The sequence below is a fragment of the Eublepharis macularius genome, chromosome 12 (genome assembly GCF_028583425.1).
Source record: "Eublepharis macularius isolate TG4126 chromosome 12, MPM_Emac_v1.0, whole genome shotgun sequence".
Classification (NCBI taxonomy): domain Eukaryota; kingdom Metazoa; phylum Chordata; class Lepidosauria; order Squamata; family Eublepharidae; genus Eublepharis; species Eublepharis macularius.
In genome coordinates, this window is record NC_072801.1 from 69342444 (window position 1) to 69368431 (window position 25988).

At 42.0% G+C, this 25988-nt stretch overlaps 2 protein-coding genes across 2 annotated transcripts; one reads left to right on the forward strand and one right to left on the reverse strand.

Moving 5' to 3' along the window:
• Positions 1-396: 396 nt before the first annotated feature.
• On the forward strand, positions 397-8299 carry LOC129339689 (vomeronasal type-2 receptor 26-like). The gene is made up of 6 exons (XM_054994268.1): positions 397-542; positions 1026-1203; positions 1434-2282; positions 4499-4726; positions 6170-6296; positions 7398-8299. The coding sequence occupies exons 1-6, from the start codon at positions 454-456 to the stop codon at positions 8297-8299; spliced, it is 2373 nt and encodes a 790-aa protein (XP_054850243.1). The 5' UTR covers positions 397-453.
• A 2488-nt stretch (positions 8300-10787) lies between these two features.
• On the reverse strand, positions 10788-25674 carry LOC129339690 (vomeronasal type-2 receptor 26-like). Its single transcript, XM_054994269.1, has 5 exons — positions 25597-25674; positions 22461-22562; positions 21532-21759; positions 17886-18012; positions 10788-11707 (listed from the first exon to the last, which is right to left on the reverse strand). The coding sequence occupies exons 1-5, from the start codon at positions 25672-25674 to the stop codon at positions 10788-10790; spliced, it is 1455 nt and encodes a 484-aa protein (XP_054850244.1).
• Positions 25675-25988: the final 314 nt, after the last annotated feature.

Consider the following 25988-nt stretch of genomic DNA (forward strand, 5'->3'; position numbering starts at 1 on the left):
AGAAACAACCCCGCCCCTGCCCACAAGTGGATTATCTCCCTCATAATTACCAAATTAACCTTGATTATTTTTACTCTTTCCCTCAAGTCCCTGAACTGTCTCAGTGACCACTATCAAAACAATAAACCAAGACTGAGCAATGGTATTAATATTCCCTGTTTCATTTCAAGGTGCTGACAGAAACAACCAGAGCTATGTTTGTCTGACTGCTGATATTTTGTATCAAAATCTTATAATCTGTTCGATCAAATCAGAGAATCATCATTCTCCCCAGCGTGTCCTACTCCACAGCGAGACATGACAATAAAGGAACATATGACTGCTGCTTCTTGCATGATGGTATTGTTACTAGTGTTGTTTCTTAGGATGTCGTGCCAGATTCCTATGGTGAAATGCCGTGTGAATAAACCCCTCCCTATTCTTCACAAGTATTATCGATCAGGAGACTTCATCATGGCTAGCGTTATTTCTCAGATCTACATGTTATCCAATTCGATCACCTTTGAAAAATACCCTTCTCAGGAACTCTTCGATGACCACGTGTAAGGACATTTTTAAGAACAATGCTGTATATCTTTCCAGCTAGTATTAGAGCAACTTCAATAACCCAGACTAGCCTGAGATGGTCAGAGCTTGGAAGAAAAACTCGGTTGGTCCTGGTTAGTACTCGGATGTGGGACCACTAAGGAAGACCGAGGTTGCTAAACAAATGAAAACAATGGCAAACCACCTCTGCTCATCTCTTGCCTTGAAAACCCCATGAGAGGTTGCAGTAAGTTGGTTGCAACTTGATGGCTCTTTATTAGTAGCACTCTCAGGAAGACTAGTCCTATACACTAGATTTAGCTTCAGCCATGTAGCAAATGTCATATTGTAATACATTTTGACACATCAGGCAATTCTCATTATAGGTCACTGACACACAACTATCAACATATCCTGGCCTTGGAATTTGCTGTAAAAGAGATAAATGAGAATCCTCGAATTTTATCCAATGTCACTCTTGGATTCCACATCTATAATAGTTATTTCATTGAAAGCTGGACATATCACGCCTCCTTGGACCTTCTCTCTACAAGGGGCAGATTTATCCCTAATTACAAGTGTGATAGCCAGAACAATCCATTAGCAGCCATTGGGGGACCTAACTCTAAAATATGTCTCTGCATTGCAAACATCCTGAATATATATAAGATCCCACAGGTAAAATATGGGCACGAAGCATGGGAATGTAAGAAATTATTCTCACCTTTCTTTCTTTGTGGTTGGGATACATAGCACTACGGGGATTAAAAGCCATACTTTGCCATTTGAAGATCAGATCCAGAACAAGAAAAAAGTGTTCATTTGGACTTGTGAATTAATTTAAAAGTATTCTCTGCTTAGTTTGGATATATCTGTTCTCACGTCTCATTTTTCCTTAATTTCCTTAGCTCATCTACGGCTCTTCTCCAGGGATAAAAGACCCAAGCCGAACTGTTTTCTTCCACCAGATGTTTCCAAATGGGGCCCATCAGTATAAGGGGATTCTTCGGCTACTGCTGCATTTCAAGTGGACGTGGATTGGTGTGATTTCTCAAAATGACTATTCAGAGGAATTTGTGCAAAACATACTCCCCGTGTTTTCAAAGAACGGAATCTGTTTTGCTTTTGTAGAAAGTTTTCCCCAAATAACTTTTTCTAGTGACATCACTGTAATGATTTCAGATAAATTTGAAACATTGAGCATTGTCATGGACAGCACAGCCAATGCTGTGGTCTTACATGGTGAGATGCAGGCTATGGTAAGTTTAAGAATTCTGCTCCAGATTCCAGAGTTTGAGGAACTGCCCGTGAAACAAACAGGTAAAGTCTGGATTATGACAGCCCAGATGGATTTCACATCTCTTCCCTTTCAAAGAAGCTGGAACATTGACTTCATCCATGGTGCCCTATCCTTTGCTCTTCATTCAATAGAGGTGCCAGGATTCCACACATTTCTTCATTCGAGAAACCCTGATTTGGATAAAGATGATGCCTTTATCAGGGGCTTCTGGGAGCAGGCGTTTTCTTGTTCATTTCCCAACTCTGAAACAGAAAATAAAGCTGGCAAAAGCTGCACTGGAGACGAGAAGTTGGAGACTCTTCCTGGATCTCTTTTTGAAATGAGCATGACTGGCCACAGCTACAGTGTCTACAATGCTGTTTATGCTGTGGCCTATGCTTTGCATATATCCAAATTCCAAAGCAGAACAAAGGTGCATGGAGACAGAAGGAAATGCCTAAATCAAGATATGTGGCAGGTATGGCCTACTGTAGATTAATTCAAGAGAACTCATTTTATCTATGGGTGCGATTATGTTAATTTAGGAAACAAACTTACATTGAGGGCCAAATTACAAGTGACGAATGACACTTGAACGGCAAGTGTATTCCTCCCTGTTCACTTGCCCTCCACTTGCTCTCCACTCGATCCACTTGCCATTCAAGTGTCATTCGTCACTTGTAGCTTGGCCCTGAGTCAGACCAGTGATCCACCTAACTCAGTATTACATTATTTGCCTGGAAGCTTCTCTTGAGGGACAGACAGAGAACTGTCACTCCAAACCTTTACAATGAGAGAATCTCTTAACTGGAGATGCTAAATACTGAATTTCAAAGAAAATTATAGATTCATCTGTTAAATCTGTCTCAATAAAATTGTAGATTGATCACCGAACTAAAAAAAAGCACTTTTCATGAATGTATTTGGAAGTTAAGATAATGGTGCCTCCTTTCGGAGATATTTGGTGATGAGAATGGGGAGAAATGTGTCCTCCAATTCAGAAAGAGGGAAACAGAAAATGACTCAATTTGACCTGAACATTTCCGTAATAAAAACAGAAATGTTTGGTAGCCCTGAGAGTCCACTGAAAATCCTAGACACGAAGTCATGTAAGTTCAAAATGAGCAAATGAAACTTCAGATTCTCCAGAACTCTTAGTAAGACTGGATGTTAACTTAAAAAACAAAATCAAACAGGAAAAAAGGAAGAATATATGTTCCAAGCTATATTATTCAGCAACTTGTAGATTCATTGCAGGATGCCTTAAAGGATTAATTGCAGACTGTTGCAGAGGAAGTGGTGATGTGTATCTCTCATTTCAAGCTGTAGCCAGAGTCTCTACTACAAAGAAGAAAAAACAGTAGTATCTATCTGTGCTCTGTAGATCATCTTATTTTAAGGGGAAATTATTTTAAAGTATTGTAGATGCTGGTAGTGACCTGTATCCTACCACTCCTCCACTCAGCAGTTTGAAACCATCCTAAGACACCAACCTAAGACATCCAGCTTAAGTGGATCTTCCACTAAAGCAACAGGCAGAGGCTAGATGGCCATCTGACAGCAACACTGATTCTGTGAACCTAGGCAGATCATGAGAGGGAGGGCAGGAAGGGTTACATCAGTGCTTAGTTCTCATGATCCCTTCTTACATGCCCAGGGTAAGGCTGATCACTGCCTTGGGGTCAGGTAATTTTCTCCAGGCCATGGTTGTTGTGGATTTTCTAGGCTGTATAGCCGTGGTCTTGGCATTGTAGTTCCTGGCATTTTGCCAGCAGCTGTGACTGGCATCTTCAGAGGTGTAGCACCAAAAGACAGAGATCTCTCAGTGTCACAGTGTGGAGAAGATGTTAGAAGGTCAGTTGATGGTGTTTTGCCATCGTCTGGGCATGAAGTGAGGGTCACTTGATATGTGTGTGCGGGGGAGGTATTTTTGAATTTCTTGCATTGTGCAGGCGGTTGGACTTGATGGCCCTAGAGGTCCCTTCCAACCCTATGATTCTTAGGCTAAAGGAAGACTTCAATCTTTACTCAGCAGCTCATTGAGGGAGGGTCTATGGCTCGGTGGTAGAGCTTCTGCTTGGCATGTGAAGGGCCTCAGATTCAATTCCTGGCACATCCAGCTAAAAGTATCAAGTGGTAGGTGATGTGAAAGACCTCTCTACCAGAGAAACTGGAAAGTTGCTGCCCATCTGAATAGACGGTGCTGATCTTGATTGATTGATTAATTTGACTTTTAGTCTGCTCTCCCCGCAAACCTTGATGGACCAATCATCTGATTCAGTATAAGGCAACTCCATATGCTCAACATTAGGATCCAGGCCATTGCCCTTGATTCTGAAAAGTTCACTCTGGAGCTGAGGGGAACTATTCCCTCTACTACATTAATAAAAATGACAATGATGATAGCTGAGATTTGAAATACTTATTTCTGACATGTTACCATGCATTTCACTGCACCCACTATTAATGACTACTTCTGACATTGTTTTAAAGGGTGAACAGCTGGATCAATAAAATTCTAAAGATGGTCATTGTATTTTGTTTTTATATCTTTTTGTCCATATAAACAAATGAAATTGGGGATGTTTTAAAGGATGAACAGCTGGATCAATAAAATTCTAAAGATGGTCATTGTCTTTTGTTTTTATATCTTTTTGTCCATACAAACAAATGGAATTGGGGATTTCCAATTAGCTCAATATGGTTCTGAGAAGCCTGTCATTTAACAACAGTGTTGGAGAAAAGATTTCATTTAATTCCAATGGAGAAATAGAAGCTGGATTTGATATTATCAACTGGGTCATGTTCCCAAACCAGTCCTTTCTTAGAGTCAAGGTTGGCAAGGTTGACCCGACGGCTCCCCCAGACAAATTGTTTGCCATTTCTGAAGATTCTTGCGTATGGCCCAGAAGGTTCAATCAGGTAGGGACTGTGCAAGCTTTTGGAAGTATCTTGTGGTGTTATCATTATTCAAAACAATGGTTCATTGGTCAGCTGTTGCAATAGGTTTGCATTTATATGCCAGTGTTTTGGCCTGAGTGGTCATTTTATGGCTGATGAGAATAATGTTGCAGTGGAGAGAATTCTGGATTTGGGTTGAAAGCTAGGCTAAAATGCAACATGGAACCAGCCCTGGCTTGGCTGAAACTTCCCAAAGCCCTCAGAAATAAAGTTTCATTTCTTGAGGGCTGGCAGAAGGATTCACCCCCACTTGTGACAGGAGCCTGATAGAGTCATAAAATAGCTGCTAATTGGCATGAGGCCTCTTGGCTTTCGCATGTAAATTGTAACAGGACAGGAAGATAAGCACCGGAGTTGTTGCTATCTCCGGGAGGAACAAAGTGACCCAAGCTGGGGGCTGGCGAAGTGTGAAGATTCCTTTTATAATTTATAACTGTAGCTAGTATGCATATCAAGAAAGCTGCCCATCTCAAAGAAGAGAATGTTCTGATTTATTGTTTTCCAACATTCCTCATCGGAACTGTCCATCAAGAACAAGAACTACGCAATTGATGAGGTTGTCAAACTATGCATTCCTTTGATATTCCATCTATAAAAAGAGAGGGCACAGAGCACTAAGCACTGCCTCTTGCCAACACACAGAGACCAGTTTGGTCTTGTGGTTTGCAACGGTGGTCACAAGAGCGCTTTTGGGGAGGGGGATAGTGTAGTCCGATTGTACTCTGTGTATTCTCTTGTGTGTTAGCTTCTGTCTGCCTTAGGATTTAGTACTGAAGTGTGGTCAAGGCCCTGGATCGGTGCCTTGCCTCACTACTTTGTAACCTCTTACTTGCTTTTGAAATAGAACTTCCAGCCTTGGTTAAGAACTTTCTTGTGCTGAGTGCATTTCCTCTGGTCAAGAACACAACTTAGCGCTAGGGAAAGGTGAAGCTAGGTTGCACCCATTACATGCCTTGGTGAGGGGCAAACCCCAGCACAAACCTACTCAGCCCGAGGGGTTGGATCCTGGCAGAGAAAATTCTCGCAACAGTTTCCAAGGCAATGGACAAACCAAGAATGGAAAATAAATTATATAATGCAATGTGATGAAAAACTGGAGGGAGGGGGATTACTGACCCCTCCCTCACCAATCCCAACAAATCATAGGTGGGAAATTGAGAAATGCTGCAATGAATTTCAGTGGGTATGACACTAGAAAACCTGAAACATTCAATATATTTGTTCAGGACACTTATATGGGAAAAAATCTCCAGTAATAGTAGGGGTTTTCCTAGTTTATCAAATGCCTGATGGAAACCATGTTGTTATGCCCCACCAGCACCAACCCATTTCTTATCTTTGTTTGACACTTACAAAATGCATTTTTCCACTGTTAAGATATTATTATCTTTCATTTCTGGACAGGCAAGGCCCCTCTCTGTGTGCAATGGCAACTGCCATTCCGGTCACAGTAGGAGAAAGAAAGAAGGGAAGCCTTTTTGCTGCTACGATTGCCTTCCATGCTCAAAAGGGAAGATTTCAAATCAGGAGGGTAAGATATGTTGCTGGCAGAGTTTCAAATATATTTAGTTATATCTAGTATATCCTGTTACGGCTGTATATACACACTACCCTAATTTTAAGAGGTTGTTTAGAACTCACAGATGATTTCTAAAAAGATAATACTATATACTCCATTCACAGGCCCAGCTTGAAAGGCCCCAGGATGTTGTAAGGTTTCCATCAGTGTGATGATGGGAAAACCCAAAAGTGACAATGGGTAGTTCTAGGAATCAAATAAATTTTATGATAAAACCATAGAGTTTCCATTGAATCCTAGAGCTGCAGGTTTTCCCCAGAAATTTTCATGCTTGCGCCAACACTGATTTTTTAAAATAATTTCCCTTGGATTGGAGGTGGGCAAGAAGAGATCAGGGTGTAGGATCTCCTGCCCCCACCAGGACTTTGACAGTCCTAAAATGATACCAGCAGTCACTACCACCATGCCCTTGTCAGGGATTTAGAATGGGGCTGTGAATGTAATAGAGAAATAATTCTGAGATTTGCATTTCTAACATGAACACAAGCTTTCAATGTAAACATTCCAAATTTCGACAAAAGGTTCACTCCAATAAGGGTTATAGTGAAGTTGTTCAGTTTCCTGCCCATACTAATGCAATCCAATAGAAATATTTCCATTAAAACTGACATTTTTTTTTTTTAAGTCTAAATGGTTTCAGATGGTGTGAAGGGTATGAACAAAACTGGCAAAGAAAATAGAACAAATAAAAAATTATGTTCTTGAATAATATATGCAGTAAGAAACATACATGGCATATTCAGCCAGGAAAATCTCCATTGCAACTTTATGAATCAAACTTGATCATATTTTACTTATTTTCTGTTCCCACGCATTGAATCGCTCCCATAAAAGGGATACATTTTTAGTCACATGACATTACACAATATTCATATAAATGACATATGTTGTATGTAGAAATACCATATTTCAGTCAAAGAACATAACAATACGATATAAATCTATTCTCAATATTGAGACTGAGAAGTGGAGAATCAACACTGCTGATAAAAAGGAATGAATTGCAGAAGATTCACACAGCTTCAATATTTAAAACACATTTTCTTTTTACAGATGTGGAGGACTGTTTCCCTTGTGCGGAAGATCATTATCCAAACAAGAACCAGGACTTTTGCATTCTGAAGTCTGTAAGCTTTTTGTCTTATGAAGAACCTTTAGGCATCAGTTTAGCCATTGTTGCTCTTTCTTTGTCTTTCATGACAGCTTCGGTGCTCTGGATCTTCATCAAGTACCACAACACTCCCATAGTCAAAGCCAACAACCGGAGCCTTACCTACATTCTCCTCCTCTCCCTCTTACTCTGTTTCCTTTGTGCTTTGCTATTCATTGGCCAACCTGAGAAGGTGACCTGTCTCCTTCGTCAAACCACTTTTGGTATTATCTTCTCAACAGCCGTTTCTTGCATACTGGCCAAAACCATCATTGTTGTTTTAGCTTTCCTGGCCACCCAACCAGGCTCCTGGATGAGGAGATGGGTGGGGCAAAGGCTGGGGACTTCTATTGTTCTTTTCTGTTTCCTTATTCAAGTCAGCTTTTGTATTTTGTGGCTTACAACTTCTCCTCCATTCCCAGAGCTTGACATGCACTCAGTGCCTGAAGAAATCATCCTGGCATGTAACGAAGGGTCAACCATTATGTTTTACTGTGTCCTGGGATTTATGGGCTTCCTGGCCATTATCAGCTTCATTGTGTCTTTTATAGCCAGGAAACTACCGGACAGTTTTAATGAAACCAAGTTCATAACCATCAGCATGCTGGTGTTCTGTAGTGTTTGGGGGTCCTTTGTCCCAACCTATCTGAGCACCAAAGGAAAATACATGGTGGCAGTGGAGATTTTCTCTGTCTTAGCGTCCAGTGATGGATTACTGTTTTTCATCTTTTTCCCTAAATGCTATGTTATTATGTTGAGGCCCAAGCTGAACAGTAGACAGCAGTTGATAAGAAGACAGGTCTAAATATGAAGTGTGCATACTACACATGTTCTGCAGTCATAGTGTCAGGGTACAATTCACAGGCTACTCCAAATTTGTTTCCTGAGTCTTTGAGCCAAAGGATGAGACTGACATCAAATATTTATTAACTGACGTCAAATACTTATAAAGAAAAATATTGTAGGTTTCATTTTTTGGCAAATTCAATAAGAGTTTCCCAAAGGGGAGGAGGCTCTGAAACATTCAAGGCCTCAGGGGCATAGCTGGATACTAACAAATGTTGTATCCAGCTATGCCTGGATACAACATTTGTGGCTATTTATTGCAATGGTGTGCTTTAGAACATACTGCCGCCCTGCTAAAGAAGATACAGCTGTTCAGGTCCGGGAGTGAATAATTGTCACAGCGTTTAAAGGTCTACCACACAGGTTTGTTGTTGATATCTGCTGATAATTGTACTATGATGAATTTGTATAAATTGAATGTCATGTAAAATTGCATATGGTAAGGTATGTAAGATGTTTGTTTTGCAGCATTTGGCCACGCCCCTGAGGAAGATTCTGCACGAAATCTGAGCTTTTTAGCTGGCCCCAGATCGGGCATGCAGCCGTGGATTTCCTTACCATGTGTGGACATAGCTGTGCACATTTCGTTTGGACCTTTGTATTTTCCTGGGCTACTATTGGAGATCATAATAGTAATTTCAAGTTTATGGAAGAATCATTGTATAATTTGTAATTGGTCATCCTACTGATTGGTTTATTTATATAAGAAATACGTATGGCCCTTTGGGCACTTATAATAGAGTTGTTTATTGGTTTGTAATTGTTGTTTCTTCCCGCGAGGGTTCTCTTTAGTTTCACTGAAAAGATCAATGGCTGATGTGGAAATGCCTGAAGGTATACAACAGGGAACCAACAGGTGAGCTAGATGGGTAGAACAATGCAGGAACCTGGGCAAATTACCCAACTGTTTCAATCTTTACTTGCAATTTATAATTGGCCCGAGGGGAAGGAACCATTATAAAATGATATTTATGTGAAATGTCCTTGTTTCAGGTCAGACTTTTAAATAGATTTATTACAAGAGAAAAACAGCAAAAAATTTGACTTCTACATTCATGTTCCTGTCATACATCTCGCTATATTGTGTCACATTATCCCTGGAATAAAAGATGCATTAAATAGACTGAATTATGGGTTACACATTTATTATTTAACATGTTTCATCTACCACTTTAGGGGAAAACATTGCAAGTGTCCTTTGTACTGGGTGGGAAATTGACAATGGCTCCTTCCGCTGGCTTTGTTCAGACCATCCAGTGCTTCTCTAACCCTTGGATTGATAGCAGAACTCTTCTTCGCCATTTATGACCCACGAATGTAAAGAGGGCCTGTCAGAGTCATCAGCATGCCCACTGATGGGCCTTGCAGATCAGTGAGCCTTCAGAGCCCAGCAGCAGCTTCCAAACAGATGCCAACTGTTAACAGCAGAAAAATACAATAGCCAGTGAATGACAATAGCAGGCATGATTGGATAGGGTGGAGTTTGTGGAGAAATCAACGCTGGTAATGAGACAGAAATACTAGGTTTCAGTTCAATCCAGGTGGATGCGGTTTCTTGAGCTTCATTATCAGTTGCAATTCATCAGTCTCTCTTTCTAATCTCCTTTAGAAATTCCTCTGCAGGATAACTGCAACATTAAGGTCAGTAACTGAAGGTCCTGGAAGGTTAAAAGTCCCTCCACTGTTTTTTTTAATGTTGTGGTTTATGATGTCAGACTTAAGTCCATCAATTCTTTGTTGAAAGGACAGGCCAGTTTGTTCAATGTAGAGGTTGGAACGGCACTGCTGACATGTGATGGCATCAATCACAAGAGAGGATGAGCAGGAATATGAACCTGAAATGGTATTGCTGATGTTGCTGGGTACACTGATGGTGTTGCTAGGATCAATATGACAGCTAACTGGTGACAAACTGGTTGTTGTTTGGGTGTCTTGACTGATTTTTTTCCCGACAGAGGCGCAGCTCTATATTATATAGTTGTCATCATACTTGCCTATCTTCAATTTGCCTGGAAACACAATGTGGCTGCACTGAGCTTGTATACCCTTACTCTGTAAAGACAGAATCTAAAACCAGAAGACCTCATTTGATACAAAGGGGAACAAATGATCTCTGGAAAACCTTCAAACATACAAGAAGTAACTGAAGTAGGTATGGAAGAAGCAATGGATGACCACCAAATTCCTTAGGAGAATATGCCTTTCAGTTACCTTGAAAGCCCATTCCTAGGGTTGGCATTAGTCCATTGTGACTGAACAACACATAAATACATACATAGTGAAGATGAGAAAAACTATCAGAAAGAGTGGAACAGCTGTCCAAACACATCTCCCTTTTTTTCTTCTCTTAAAAACAAAAACAAAAACTTCTCTTGCTCTTAGTATTTGGACTATAACATAAGATTGCATTGTAGGGCATGGTAGTAATCAAATTATCCTTTCAAGTGTTAGGTGTAATGGGCTTTTGTTTCAATTTTCCTTACTAGCTGCTCTCTGGTGTTCAGCTGTGGCCGGACTAAAATAATATAGCATTTGGGGAAGAAGATACAAGCCAATAAGCCAGCACTAGAGGCCAAGATGGAGAAGATCTCCACGGCCACCATGTATTTCCCCTTGGTGCTCAGATACGTTGGGACAAAGGACACCCAAACGCTGCAGAAGACCAACATGCTGAAGGTGATCAGCTTGGCTTCATTAAAAGAATCAGGCAGCTTTCGTGCTAGGAAAGCCACAGTGAAACTAATGATGGCCAGAAGACCCATGTAGCCCAAAACCATGTAAAACATGACTGCTGAGCCTTCATTGCACTGTAGAATGATCACAGACACCTCGGAGTGCATGTTGAATTCTGGAAAAGGGGGTAATGTTGCCAGCCATGCAGCACAGTTGACAGTTTGTATCAAAGAACAAAAAATGATGACTGAGAGAGCCAGTCTCTTCCCCACCCATTTCCTCATCCTGTTGTCTGGCTTTGTGGCCATAAAGGCAAGAACCACAGTGATGGTTTTGGCCAAGACACAAGAAACTGAAAGGGAGAAGATGATGCCAAACAGTGTTTGCCGGAGGAGACAAGTCACAGTCCCAGGCTGGCCAATGAAGAGGAAGGAAGACAGAAGGCCAAGCATCAGAGAGGAGAGCAGGATGCATGTGACGCTGCAGTTGTTGGCTTTCACAATAGGTGTGTTCCAGTGTGCCACAAAGATCCCCATCACAGCAACCGCAATCACAAAAAACAAAATGGCAACAGAAGCCAAGCCTGCTCCCATCGGGTCCTCAAAGGATAAGTAGGAGATCAATTTAGGAATGCACTCATCCTGTTTCTTATTAGGATACTGATCTTCAGGGCATTTCTCACATTGGTCAGCATCTGAAATGCATAATTGTGGTCTCATTATTCCCAAATACACAAATACAACTCATCTTCATTATTGCAATCAAACCACCACTGCATTATTTTTTTAAAAAGACAATTTTCAGTATTACTCAAAACACTAACATCACTAACACCACCTGCTGGGTTACCAGCTGGGTTAAGGCAGGGAAGAGAGCAATAGCCGTGACCAACTAACTAAGGCAGAATGAAAAACAATTCCAAAGAAATAATGCAAAAGTTACTTTATAAGAAAGTTAATAGAATATCAAATAAACTCTAAGTGGTCAAAAGCTGGCACAATTTGCTAACAAGTGCCCTGTGGGAGTGAATTACAGCTGCAATATGCAAAATCAATGCTTTCGCGCCCCACAAAGGGCCAAGCTACACATGACGAAAGACACTTGCCTGGCAAGTGGATTGAGTGGAGGGCAAGTGAACAGGGAGAAATTCACTTGCCATTCAAGTGTCATTTGTCACTTGTAGCTTGGCCCAAAGTCACCTTGAGTAACCACAGAGTAAATGGACAGAAATTTACAGTAGCTATACAAGCTTACAAATCAGAATACATATACAGCATTTTGCATGGCAAACACCAAGTGACTAACCAATAAATATTTGAAAATACAATCAGGTTTGACCACAAATGTTCAGTAGCTATACACGCTTATATATCAAAATTCATATACAGCATTTTGCATGGCAAAAATCCAGTGACTGACCAATAAATATATTTGAAAATACAACCAGGTGTAACTGCAATGGGTTAGCTAGCAAGGAATCCCGTTTCAGGCATCCCCTTCTTCCTGGCAGTTACAGAACCTCAAGGAAAGTCAGGGCCAAGCTACACATGACGAATGACACTTGAACAGCAAGTGTATTTCTCCCTGTTCACTTGCCCTCCACTCAATCCACTTGCCGTTCAAGTGTCATTCGTCATGTGTAGCTTGGCCCTCAGTCAAGATTCATGCATGCTGGCAGCTTGCTCAATGGCAAAGGCCATACCATGACTCCTTCTTTGTTCTGTGGTTTGGGTTAAGGCAGGGGGCATTTTCACCTGCTCCACTCCTGATCCCAGTTGGGTGAAGGAGGGCGGGTATTACCATCTGATCTGCTCCACATCCCAGCTGAGTGAAGGGGGGGGGTGAGTATTGACATCTGATCTGCTCCTGATCCCAGCTGGGTTAAGGGGGGTGACATTGCCACCTGCTCTGCTCCTAATACCTGCTAGGTTAAGGTGGGAGGGAAAATTCCACCTGCTGTGCTCCAATATCAACTGGGATAAGGTGGGGCAAGGGCATTGCCACCTGCTCTGCTCCTGATCCCAGTTGGCTGAAAGAGGGGCAGGCATTTCTGCCTGCTCAACTTCTGATCCCAGCAGGTTGAAGGGGGTGGGCATTGCCATATGATCTCCTCCTGATCCCAGCTGTGTGAAGGGGTGGGTGGGTATTGTCACCTGCTCTGCTCCTGATCCCAGCTGGGTTAAGGTGTGGTGGGTGAGCATTGCCACCTGCTCAGCTCCTAATACCAGCTGGGTTAAGGAAGGGGGCAGGCATTGCCACTTGCTGCGCTCCTGATCCCAGCTGGGTGAAGGGGGGTGGGCATTGCCATCTCCTCCACTCCAAATACCAGCTGGGTTAAGGCAGGGGGTGGGCATTGCCACCTCCTGCACTCCTAATAGCAGCTGGGTTAAGTTGGGTGGCAAGTAGGGATGTGCGTTTCGGCATTCAGAATGCCGAAAGAATGCCGAAACAAAAGTGTTTCGGCTTCTTTCGGGGAATGCCGAAACATTTCGGGGAATGCCGAAACGTTTCGGGTAGCCGAAAGAAAAAAGCCGAAACGTTTCGGGATTCTTTCGGCTTTCTTTCGGCTTTTCTATGGGAAAATGCCTCCGTCTTCCAGGACGCCTGGAGGAGGCATTTTCCCACCGAATAAGCCCAAAATTGGTGGGGACCTTCCTCTAACCCTTCTCTAACAACCACCCAAGTTTCAGACAGATTGGACTTTGGGGGGCCATGTTATGGCCCCCCAAAGCAGGTCCCCCCATCCTCCCATAAGAAAGCGAAGGAGCAGCATATTGTTAGCATGCTGCTGCTGATCTTTCTTCATTATTTCCTATGGGGAAAAAATGAAGAGGCAGGCTTCCTTTGCCAGGGGTGGCATTTTGCATGCAAAATGCCCCCCAGCCCTCAGGGGCCCTTCTCCCACCCCTCCTCCCACCCCCCACCAAGGCTCAGCCTGCTCCCACTTGGGGGGGCCATTTCATGGCCTCCCCAAGTAGGTGCTCTAATCTCTACCACTGACAGCTGGGGGAGGCTTGTGTTGCCAGGGGTGGCATTTTGCATGCAAAATGCCCCCCAACCCTCTGGGGCCCTTCTCCCACCCCTCCTCCCACCCCCCACCAAGGCTCAGCCTGCTCTCACTTGGGGGGGCATTTCATGGCCTCCCCAAGTAGGTGCTCTGCTCTCATCTCTACCACTGACAGCTGGGGGAGGCTTGTGTTGCCAGGGGTGGCATTTTGCATGCAAAATGCCCCCCAGCCCTCTGGGGCCCTTCTCCCACCCTTCCTCCCACCCCCCACCAAGGCTCAGACTGCTCCCACTTGGGGGGGGGCATTTCATGGCCTCCCCAAGTAGGTCCTCTCAGCCCCTAAAGTCCACCCCTTACAGCCCCACACAAACCCAATTCCCCCCCAGCTGCCACACACAGACCCAAATCCCCACATTAGCCCCTCACAGACCCAAATCCACCCCCACCTGCCCCACACCCATAACCCCAGGAACAGGCTGGCAAAGGCCAGCCCTCTCCCTTTGTTCCCTATGCTGGGAACTTCTAAACTCTCTTTCCCTGGGCAATTCTGCACAGCCCAGGGGTGCCACAATGGTGGGCACACTTCTGAGTGCCAGCTGGTCCCTGTGAAAGAGCACCTGAACCACAGACACCCTCCCTCAAATTCCCCCACCACCTACAGAGATGGTTGGCCAGCCAGCCCCATTGTTCCCTATGATGGGAACCAACTGCACAACAAAGAATAAAACAAGAACAACACAAAATAAAGTTTTAAAAAAATTATATTCTCCCTTCCAAAGTACAAGTAGGCAAAGCATTATGACACATTACACCAGCAGTCCCCCACACAGAAAAATTAAAACAAAACTCACTTAACATCAGAGAATCACAAAGCATGATTCCTGTCAAAAACACTTTATTTCTTGAACAGCTTTAGGTTACACAGCAGGGGGGAACACCAAAGGGCATGGCAGCACTATCTTACACAAAAATAACACAACTCACTTAACATCAGAGAATCACAAAGCACAATTCCTGTCAAAAACACTTTATTTCTTGAACAGCTTTAGGTTACACAGCAGGGGGGAACACCAAAGGGCATGGCAGCACTATCTTACACAAAAATAACACAACTCACTTAACATCAGAGAATCACAAAAACACAATTCCTGGCAAAAACACTTTATTTCTTGAACAGCTTTAGGTTACACAGTAGGAGGGCACAACAGGGCATGATAGCAATGTACTACAAAAAATAATACAACCCACTTCACCGTTTTTGACAGCAATTGTGTTTGTGTGATTCTCTGATGTGAAGTGAGTTGTGTTATTTTTGTGTAGTACACTGCTTTCCTGCTCTGTGGTGCCTTCCTACTGTGTAACCTAAAGCAGTTACAGAAATAAAGTGCTTTTGACAGCAATTTTTTGGGGTGATTCTTTAATGTGAAGTGAGTTGTGTTATTTTTGTGTAAGATAGTGCTGCCATGCCCTTTGGTGTTCCCCCCTGCTGTGTAACCTAAAGCTGTTCAAGAAATAAAGTGTTTTTGACAGGAATCATGCTTTGTGATTCTCTGATGTTAAGTGAGTTTTGTTTTAATTTTTCTGTGTGGGGGACTGCTGGTGTAATGTGTCATAATGCTTTGCCTACTTGTACTTTGGAAGGGAGAATATAATTTTTTTAAAACTTTATTTTGTGTTGTTCTTGTTTTATTCTTTGTTGTGCAGTTGGTTCCCATCATAGGGAACAATGGGACTGGCTGGCCAGCCATCTCTGTAGGTGGTGGGGGAATTTGAGGGAGGGTGTCTGTGGTTCAGGTGCTCTTTCACAGGGACCAGCTGGCACTCAGAAGTGTGCCCACCATTGTGGCACCCCTGGGCTGTGCAGAATTGCCCAGGGAAAGAGAGTTTAGAAGTTCCCAGCATAGGGAACAAAGGGAGAGGGCTGGCCTTTGCCAGCCTGTTCCTGGGGTTATGGGTGTGGGGCAGGTGGGGGTGGATTTGGGTCTGTGAGGGGCTAATGTGGGGATTTGGGTCTGTGTGTGGCAGCTGGGGGGGAATTGGGTTTGTGTGGGGCTGTAAGGGGTGGACTTTAGGGGCTGAGAGGACCTACTTGGGGATGCCATGAAATGGCCCCCCCAAGTGGGAGCAGTCTGAGCCTTGGTGGGGGGTGGGAGGAAGGGTGGGAGAAGGGCCCCAGAGGGCTGGGGGGCATTTTGCATGCAAAATGCCACCCCTGGCAACACAAGCCTCCCCCAGCTGTCAGTGGTAGAGATGAGAGCAGAGCACCTACTTGGGGAGGCCATGAAATGCCCCCCCCAAGTGGGAGCAGGCTGAGCCTTGGTGGGGGGTGGGAGGAGGGGTGGGAGAAGGGCCCCAGAGGGTTGGGGGGCATTTTGCATGCAAAATGCCACCCCTGGCAACACAAGCCTCCCCCAGCTGTCAGTGGTAGAGATTAGAGCACCTACTTGGGGAGGCCATGAAATGGCCCCCCCAAGTGGGAGCAGGCTGAGCCTTGGTGGGGGGTGGGAGGAGGAGTGGGAGAAGGGCTCCTGAGGGCTGGGGGGCATTTTGCATGCAAAATGCCACCCCTGGCAAAGGAAGCCTGCCTCTTCATTTTTTCCCCATAGGAAATAATGAAGAAAGATCAGCAGCAGCATGCTAACAATATGCTGCTCCTTCGCTTTCTTATGGGAGGATGGGGGGACCTGCTTTGGGGGGCCATAACATGGCCCCCCAAAGTCCAATCTGTCTGAAACTTGGGTGGTTGTTAGAGAAGGGTTAGAGGAAGGTCCCCACCAATTTTGGGCTTATTCAGTGGGAAAATGCCTCCTCCAGGCGTCCTGGAAGACGGAGGCATTTTCCCATAGAAAAAAGCCGAAAGAATGCCAAAATAATGCCGAAAGAATCCCGAAAGCCGAAAGCCGAAAGCGATTCTTGTTTCGGCTTTCGGCTTTAACGATAGAGAATCTTCTTTCGGCTTTCTACTTTCGGCTATAGCCGAAAATTTTTGGCTTGCACACCCCTAGTGGCAAGCATTGCCACCTGCTCCACTCCTAATACCAGCTGGGTGAAGGCAGGAGGTGGGCATTGCCACCTGCTCCCATCCTGCTCCTGGCCTGGGCTTCCCACCATGGCATGTTTTCTGGAGGGACATGGTGCCTTGCTTAGGCTTCCCTCCATGGCAGCGCCCTCTGGTGGTGCACCAGGGGACAAAGTGAGTTGTCTGAAATACGCTTACTCAATTATATAGTAAGATTGGGGTGCTACTCAAATCTCAATAATTTACGTTGGCCTGTGTAGGCTTTGGAAGAGTTTTGAGCATGTTGGCTTTGCTCACATCTGATGAAAGAAAATTTAACTCTTGAAAGCTCAAAACCTGAAAATCTTGTTGGTTTATAAGGTGTCACTAGGCTCCAATCCTGCTTTTCTACTACAGATCAACAGTTTTTCTTTATCATGGCTATGTAATATTGTGGCACAAAACAGAAGGGGCCGCCTGTGTATACTTTAATTACAGAGATCCCCTCTTACATGTGCTTAATGCTGCATATGTTATTTCAGATGTTGTTGCAGTTACTGAAATTTATGTCATGGGAAATATTTAAACAATGTTAGAAGAAATATCAAAGGTTGCAAATTGTTTCCTCTTCATCCTGTGTAAGCAAACTCTAGCATATCCTAGATCACTACCAGACTGAGTCAGTGGACTTAAAGAGAACATGTAGGGGAAAATTCTCTAGCAAAGAAAAGCTATGTCATGTTGAATCCAGCAATGGGCTATCGTTGTAAACCATTTACACTTTTTGTATACAGAATATTGATATGGCAGGACTCATCTACAAGGCATGGTGAATTTCCCCCTATCAATATAAAGGCTTTCACTTACCAGTATGGTTTGAAATGCTTCCTTGAGGGCACTGGGCACATTCATAGCAACAAACAGGCTTCCCCTCCTGAACAATCCGGCTGTATCCAAAGTGGCAGTTCGGGACACACGTAGCCTTTGGGACACTCTACAGATAACCACAAGCAAAGTGATTGGAAACTTACTTTATTTTTACCTCTCAATTCTGAACTTTGCACAGAATGACACAGTAACAAATTCCATTCCCAACTCATTTATATCTGGTATATGTTTGATGTTCACAGCCATGGTCCGACTTACCCTGTATCTTGAATTGTTTGCCTTATGGCAGCATCTGACCTTCCTTCCTTTCCCTCCCACAACCCATCACCCCAGCTGTGCCCTTCCTCTCATCCTCTGAATTTCCACTCATTCATGTTTGAACCTTCTTTGACCATCAGGCAAATATATTTCTACTGGTAAAATGTAAAAAAAAATGTAAAAATTGTGATCGACGTACATTTCTTTTTAGCACTTCAGAAGATGTAAACATAGGTAGTATTTTAGTTCATGTTGTATCTGGGCTGCGGCTGCATTTGGGTGCTTACATATAAGACCTCTCTTGGGTTATCATGGGAGAATAACATTTAAAAGTATGTTTGGTTGTAAGTGCTTCTTTTCCATCTGCACAGCATTGCCCTATTTGGATTGGAACAAGAGCCTCCTGTTGACCCAAAGGTGTTTAATTGTAAAATGGAACTAGCAATGTTGCACCAATAGAGATAAAAGCACATGGTAATAATCAATACTGAGCAATACTAGGCCAAGCACTTGTATTCTCTAGATGAACTTTTAAACTTTGCATGAACTGTCTGTGTGTTTTTTTCTACGTGTTAGTTAATTCTAACAGGTGTACTTTAATCTTTTGACAGTTAATTAAAATAGTGGACTCTATCGAGATTAATGTTCCTCTATCAGAGATACAACCAATGGTGATCTCTCAGCTTAACTTTTCCTGACACTTCTCAGAGATTTGTAGTTTTGTTTTGTAAGTTTGAGTATAACGTAATTTTTTACTAACTGGAAGGTTGTACAATAGAAATTATGAATATTCAATGAAGCATCAGACCAATCATTGTTTGTTTGTGCTATCATGTGAATAGACCTTAAATATTTGCATATGATAATGTATAAAATTGCAAACGCAGATAGAATGGCAGAGCTCTGATGGAAGAAACCTCTTGAGAGAATTTAGGTGAGAACTTATTTTTACCTATGTATTTCATAGGAACTTTGATTATATTAAACTTGGAATTTATTAAGAAATGTTAGCAAACTTATTTCTTATTGCCTTTCTGTGTTCTGTTTTTATAGGATTTATATTAATAGCCATTAATATTTTGATTACTTGCTTCATTAAAAAACTAGGGTGTATTTTCAATAAAGTGAAATAAACTCTAGACAGGTGTCTGTGTGTTTGATAAAGAGTTGCAAAGCAATATTGAACCCTATATAGATAAATGTACTGATAAACAGCTGGTTCAAAGAACTTATCTGTTTGACAGGTCTGAGAACTAATTGCTGAAAGCTTTCCAGGAGAAAGATACATCTTTCTTTTGGCTAGTAAAAGCTTAGTTTCAGACACGGGCAAAAGCTCGTTACAGCAAGAGATTTGTGTATGAGGGAAAGCTGTCTAATTTGCATTCTGTTCCCTTTCTACCTTATGCATCATGCCAAGCTGCACAAGAGTGAAGTCAGAAGCAGCCCATACATGGGCTTTCTATGTAGTAGCTCCTATCTTGTGACCTGTCTGAGGAAGTCAGAAAAGCCCCCACTCTCCTGGCTTTTCATAAACTATGCAAAACCGAACTATTCAAAAAGGCTTTTTACTCAGATGGGAGGACTGTATTGTAGGGATTGGGTCTCAGATGGTGTGCTAATGAGTTTGGGGCCATAGACTTCATCACTATATTGCCTTACATATTATCTGGTGTTTTAAAAAAGTACCACTAGTGCTCCATGTTGTCTAAAGTTAGTCCTAGAACTGAATATGTCCTGCTTCAGTATTTGTTCTGCTCGATGGCTGATTCCACACACGTTGGATAATGCACTTTAAATGCACTTTATCAGTCGTTTGAGGTGGATTTTTTGTTCCACACACGAAAAAATCCATTCCAAATGATCTATAAAGAGGACTGGAAGTGGATTATCCAACGTGTGCGGAATCATCCTGTATTGGATTCTTGCTAATACGTCTTTTAAACTTGTACCTATTTACCCTATGGCATTGTTTGTGGAAATGTCCTTGATACTGATTGTACTAATCTCATACTGGGTAATCTGTCTTGAGTGTCAGTGAGAAAGGCTATAAATAAATAAATAAATCTTGTTAATGCTCCCATGTGTTCTTTTCTGGAAATTAAAAATCACGGCGAGAGGCCCTCTTAACTACCCCATTAATTCTAAAAGCGTGTTTGGTAGAAATGCAAGAGAGGACCATTTCAATGGCAGTCCCCAGGGAAGTTGGCCTTACTTCCTCACTGCCAATCATCAGGAGGCTGCTGAAGATGTTTTTATTTAGGACTGCTTTTTCATTTACTTGGATTTTGTATCTATCGGCGGTCCTAAACTATGAGTTTAAAGTTTATTTTATTCATTTTATGTTGATGTTTTTAAACTTTGTTTTATTCATTTTATTTTATTGATATTGAAAGCTGCCTTGGGTTCCTGCAATGTTGAAAGATGTCTAAATATATGGCATAGATTGATAAATCAATCAGTAAATTAATAAATGCTAAGACTGGTTTGTGGCTCTTTTGATCTCAGCCTACAAGGGATACTTGACTCCTGCCTGGAAAATGGTTGGCCTTTGTAGATTCAGGGTTATTTCTTCCTCACAGATACCAGGGTATTGCTTGACACTGGCACCATCCTATCTCTGCATGCCATTTTAGCCTAAAGAACTTCAAAGATGGTATGAAGAGGTATTAAAATCATGGCACCATTCTCTTTTTTAAAATGTTGTGGCATTTTTTTCTGATGAACAGTTCTCATGAACTCAATAGCTTTCACAATGTTTTGTCATGTAGCTTGGTCCTAGTAAAAGGTAGTATGTTGACTTTGTAATTGTTTGCATTCAGAAATTTTTCAGCTAAAGATAAATACTCTTTATTCTTTTTTACCCAGTTTCTCCTTGAAATCCAACAAGCCTTTTCTTTTCCTATTTTTAGGAACTTATAGTCAGTTTCTAATCCATTATTTTTTGATCAAAGAGACATTTGAAGAGCAGAGGGGCAAAATAGGAGGTTCTGCAAAATTTCAGAATTTCGTTCTGTAGATGCTCAAAGGAAGGCCGTATTTTCTCAAGCTTTCCTACCTCCTGCTAGAGCACTACCATGGGATGTACAACTTAAAACAACTGCAAGGTCTGAGGTTATAAAAGGGCTCCTTGATTTCTCTTTGAATGAAAGAGAACTCTGACTCTTAAAAGAGAAATAGAGTATAAGAAAAATCAACAGCCGCCAAAATGAATTTCAGCAAAGAAATTCCCCAATATACAAAAATACTCTGGGTCAAGCACCACGGTGGGCATAGCTACAGTTTGGATTTACTTTTATATGGAAAACTGCATTTCTCCTTTATTATAGTTTCCCAAAGGAATCTTTTAGTTTAAAACTATCATACACACCTGCTGGAATTTCTGATTCCACACAATAGCACTTTCATTAACGTAGAACTCTTTGCCTGTAGGAGACCAGGGGTCCATCCATCCCACTCGTACTCTCTGGAAAGTCTGGTTGGGAAAGGTGATCAGATTCATGATATCAAAGCCACCAGCCAGGTCTCCATTTTCATCAAAAAAGATTTCTTCACCAGCACTATTGTTAAAATGAACGTTTCTCAGAAACCAATGCATCTATATTGGTAGGAAAAAAATTACACATGAAGAAAACTAATGAAAAATGAGATGGCATTACAATTCTGGAACTTGCTACAATGTGACCCTTGAGTATGTGCAAGAAAATTATTCTTTTCAGAACATTAGATTTTTAAAATCTTTCTTCAAATACAAAATGGATCCATGTGTCTGTTTTGAAGCAATGCTGCATACCACTTCTTTAGAGTTCCTAGAAATGTCTGAAATAACACTGTGGACAAATGCCCTCTAATCTGGCATTCACCCCAGATATTACATCCACTGGGACTGTACTCTGTTTCTGAATTGCAACCCTTCTGCAAACCCATAGCTGGCAGGAAGGAGAGGCCCAGGGTTTAGCTGTCAGGCCTTGAACAGAGTCCTTGAGTGCTTGCATATGCTAATGACTCAGGGCCAAGCTACACATGACGAATGACACTTGAACGGCAAGTGTATTTCTCCCTGTTCACTTGCCCTCCACTCAATCCACTTGCCGTTCAAGTGTCATTCGTCATGTGTAGCTTGGCCCTGAGGCTGAAATAGGACAATGATTTACCACCTAGAACGGAATACCTAAAGGGACAGAGAGGAGAGCAGCTGAATGTCTAGAATGCAATTTTTTCCTCTTTTGCCAGGAAGATCAAAACAACCCTGGAGGGGTTGAATCTTCCAAAGGGATATTATTAGTTCTCCAGACACACCTTGCTCTTCTCCTTAGATAGGCCCAAGCTATGAAGGATTGAACTTTTATCTAGGGACTTCTTCTTGTCCATGTTGTAAAGAACAATGCAGAGAAGTCCCACCTATGAGAACAAAGATAACACTGAATTTCAAGTTACAGCAACTCTACGTAATGTTATTCTGTCCTAGTCAAATGTTGTAGAATAAGTAGTAGTGTAGTGAAAAGTTACTACATTTTCACCTTTTCTTTCTCTCCCTGCTCAGCTTGGTGCATGACTAGATCATGTGTCTTCTTTTTACTGATTTATTTAAATTTCTCATATTTCCAATACTTTAAGCCTAGTTTTGATTGATTGGCACCAGGCTGTCTGCAGTCACGGACCAAAAAAACCAAACCAAACAAACCTGCCTAAAGTTGGGATCTGACAAACCATGGTTCACACACAATGAACCGGCCTGGTCTGTGCTTAAATTTGGTTTGTATTTCGGTTCGTGCCTATCTGTAATGTTAAGGAACAGGGAAGTTTGCAATTTTGTTCCTTCATGAACGCTCTTGAAGGCTTTGTGCAGGTGGTGCAGCAGCTATAGCATAGTGGTTAAATGATTGGCTTGCAAATCAGCACTCTGCTAGTTCAAGTCCAATGTCTGCCTTCAGCTCAGTAGACAGCTGTGGGTAAGCCACTCCTCTCAGCCCCAGCTCCCCAGCTGTATTGTGGGAAAAATAACAACACTGCCTTTGTTCACTGCTCTGAGTGAGCACTAATTTGTCTAGAAGAGTGGCATATGCCACTGTATCATAGTGGTTAAGTGGTTGAGCTATGAATCAGTATTCTGAATTCTGCAGGTAGCCTTGAGTAAGCCACTCCCCTCAGCCCCAGCTAGCCAGCAGTATTGTGAATCCATGTAGTGAGGGTAAATCCCCTGATCTCAACTGATCTCATTAAACTGTTTGCTACTTAATTAATTAATTAAACTGTTTGTTAGTTAATTAATACATGTAAAATATTATTGAGTCTTAAAATTCTATCAACAGCCAGGACCTAGTTTTAAGAGTTACCTTTTAAAATAAAAAATAATAAAAAAATAAAATATAAAAATATATAGAAAATAAACTGATCACTCTTTCAGTACTGAAAGAAAGAATGAATGAAAGAATGAAGGTAACCAAATACCTGATAAAGCAAACAAGAAAAGAGCAATTTTCTGACAGCCTTTAAATCCAGGAGTAAGCAACCCCCAGTACATAAGTGAATGGCAAAATACCAGGCCATGGTGCTTGGCCCCAGGGTCAGATCTCAACGCAAACAACTGAAACACTGGCAGAGCTGGATGATGTGGTCTAGGAGAAGGTAACAAGCAAGCCTTCTGCTTAGATCTTCACAGCTGCCAGCTGTCCAAGGCAAACCCTAGAGATTCTAATACTGGTGATGGGCTTGATTTGCTCCAAGTGGTTTTAAGTACAATCCACATTTCCAGCCCACTCTAACCTACCCTTTTTGTTTTCTGGCATACTAGCAACTTTGCAGGGTATATCAGCAAGCATCGCATGTTGTGGTTCTTGGATCAGAAAGCGGTGCCAGACCATTATGACACATACAGAGTAAAAGCTATATAGTCACAGCCTCTGATCCCCTTATAGTACACAGACAAAATGACTAGATAAAGGAATTCATGTAAATCAGCTCTCAAGCATCATTTGTCATAAAACAGCACAGGCAAGATAAAAGTTCTTCTATGATTATTTACAGATAAAAAATACTATAAATCATTTGGATGTATCTTATGCAGTGGAAATCTGAATTTAAATGAAAATAAGCTATACTTATACATACTTCCTACAGTGGCGTTAGTGTTCCTGCAAACTAAGCAGCTGCTTATGGTTGAGCTATGACCAAAGGGGTTAATGACCTGCCATGGCTGAATGGTGAGATGACCTCCTTCCACGATTGCTTTCTTCCAGGTTCTCAATGAATACATGGAATGGAGTGCATGTGCTATGGCATAGACTGCATTATAGATGCCATAACTCTGTCCTGACATTCTCATTTCAAACAAAGTTCCTGAAAGGCTCCTCAGCTTTTCCTCCCCTGTGCAGTTTTCAGCATTTGGGTAATAAAGATTATATAAAGGTAGTGAACAGATAAATAAATGCAACCAGAACTGTTGGATGAAAAAAATGTCCGATTGATAGGGATTTATGGTCTCAATAAAGTCCTGAAATCCAGACACCACATTTGTGTGCAGCGCAAATGACAAAGAGCCATTGAGGGTCTTTGGAGGGAATGTGTTCAAAACGAAAACAGATGTAACATCCCATTGAGATGTTATAATCCAAACTCTCTCTATTGGTAGCCGTTGATAAAATTCATAACTTTCTAGAATCATTCGCAGTCCTTCCATAGACTGATTATCCCCATAAACAAGGACAGTGGTGGCTTTGTTCAATGAGATATTATAAGCTACCCTTCCCAAGATTTCTACTGCAACTTTTATGTAACTCTTCAATATCGGAATCAGTTCTTTGAAAGCAATACAAATATTACTCTGTAACAACCTTGGCATAAAGTTTTGAAGGAATTTTTCTCCTTCGTCATCATCTGATGTGATTAAACCAATCCAATTCCATCCAAAATGCTTAAGGAGATCAACAATTCCGACATACTGATGAACTTCATTGGGAACCATTGAGAAGAAATATGGGTATTGGGTTTCATCATTCAGTGTAAGGTCAAAGGATCCATAACCGATCTTAGGTGAAAGATCATGATTTTATAGGAGGTGACAAAAATGAAGGCAAAAAAATTCATCTTGGCCCTTCAGGCAAAGCACGGTAGGTTCCTCTTGCCCTAACCTGAATGGTCTAGAATAGACTGATCTCATGAAATCTTGGAAGCAGAAGCAGGGTCAGAGCAGGTTAGTAGTTGGAAAGGAGATCACCAAGAGATTCAGAGTTGCTATGCAGAGGCAGGCTATGGCAACCCACTTCTGTTCATCCTTTACCTTGAATAATCTACAGGGTCAGCAAAAGTTGTTTGTGACTTGACAGTACTTTCCACTACCAATTTGACAGTTCTGAGAGGGGCACAGAAAGGGTACTGAAAAGCATTTCTCTATTGTTAAATATCTAGATCTGTGAATTTCCAAGAACACACATACCTGTGGAATCTTGAAGATACTTAATAAGTTGGCCATCTGAATGGAGTTTTGGGAGGTAAGTCCACCAACAGTGGCCATAAGTTTCTGCTTTTGGTCACAATAGTAATTACCATGAATCAGCTGTGCTCTTAAGAGTAGATTCACAGTGTTCCCATATGTGAATATAGAATTAAAAGAATTGTCCAAGATCTTTGATCAATGTGCTGTTGAGTAAGAGATTACTCTTCCGGATCTCATTAACAGCAAAGATAAAAGCAAGAACATGTTGATAGTTTTTTGGCATTGTCCTACAAAAAGATTGTGGTTTTGGTAAACAGCTTGTTATCATAGAAATAAGTGTTTCATTTCCCAAAATGTCTAACTGTAGACCTTGCCACAGAAATGCATTTGAC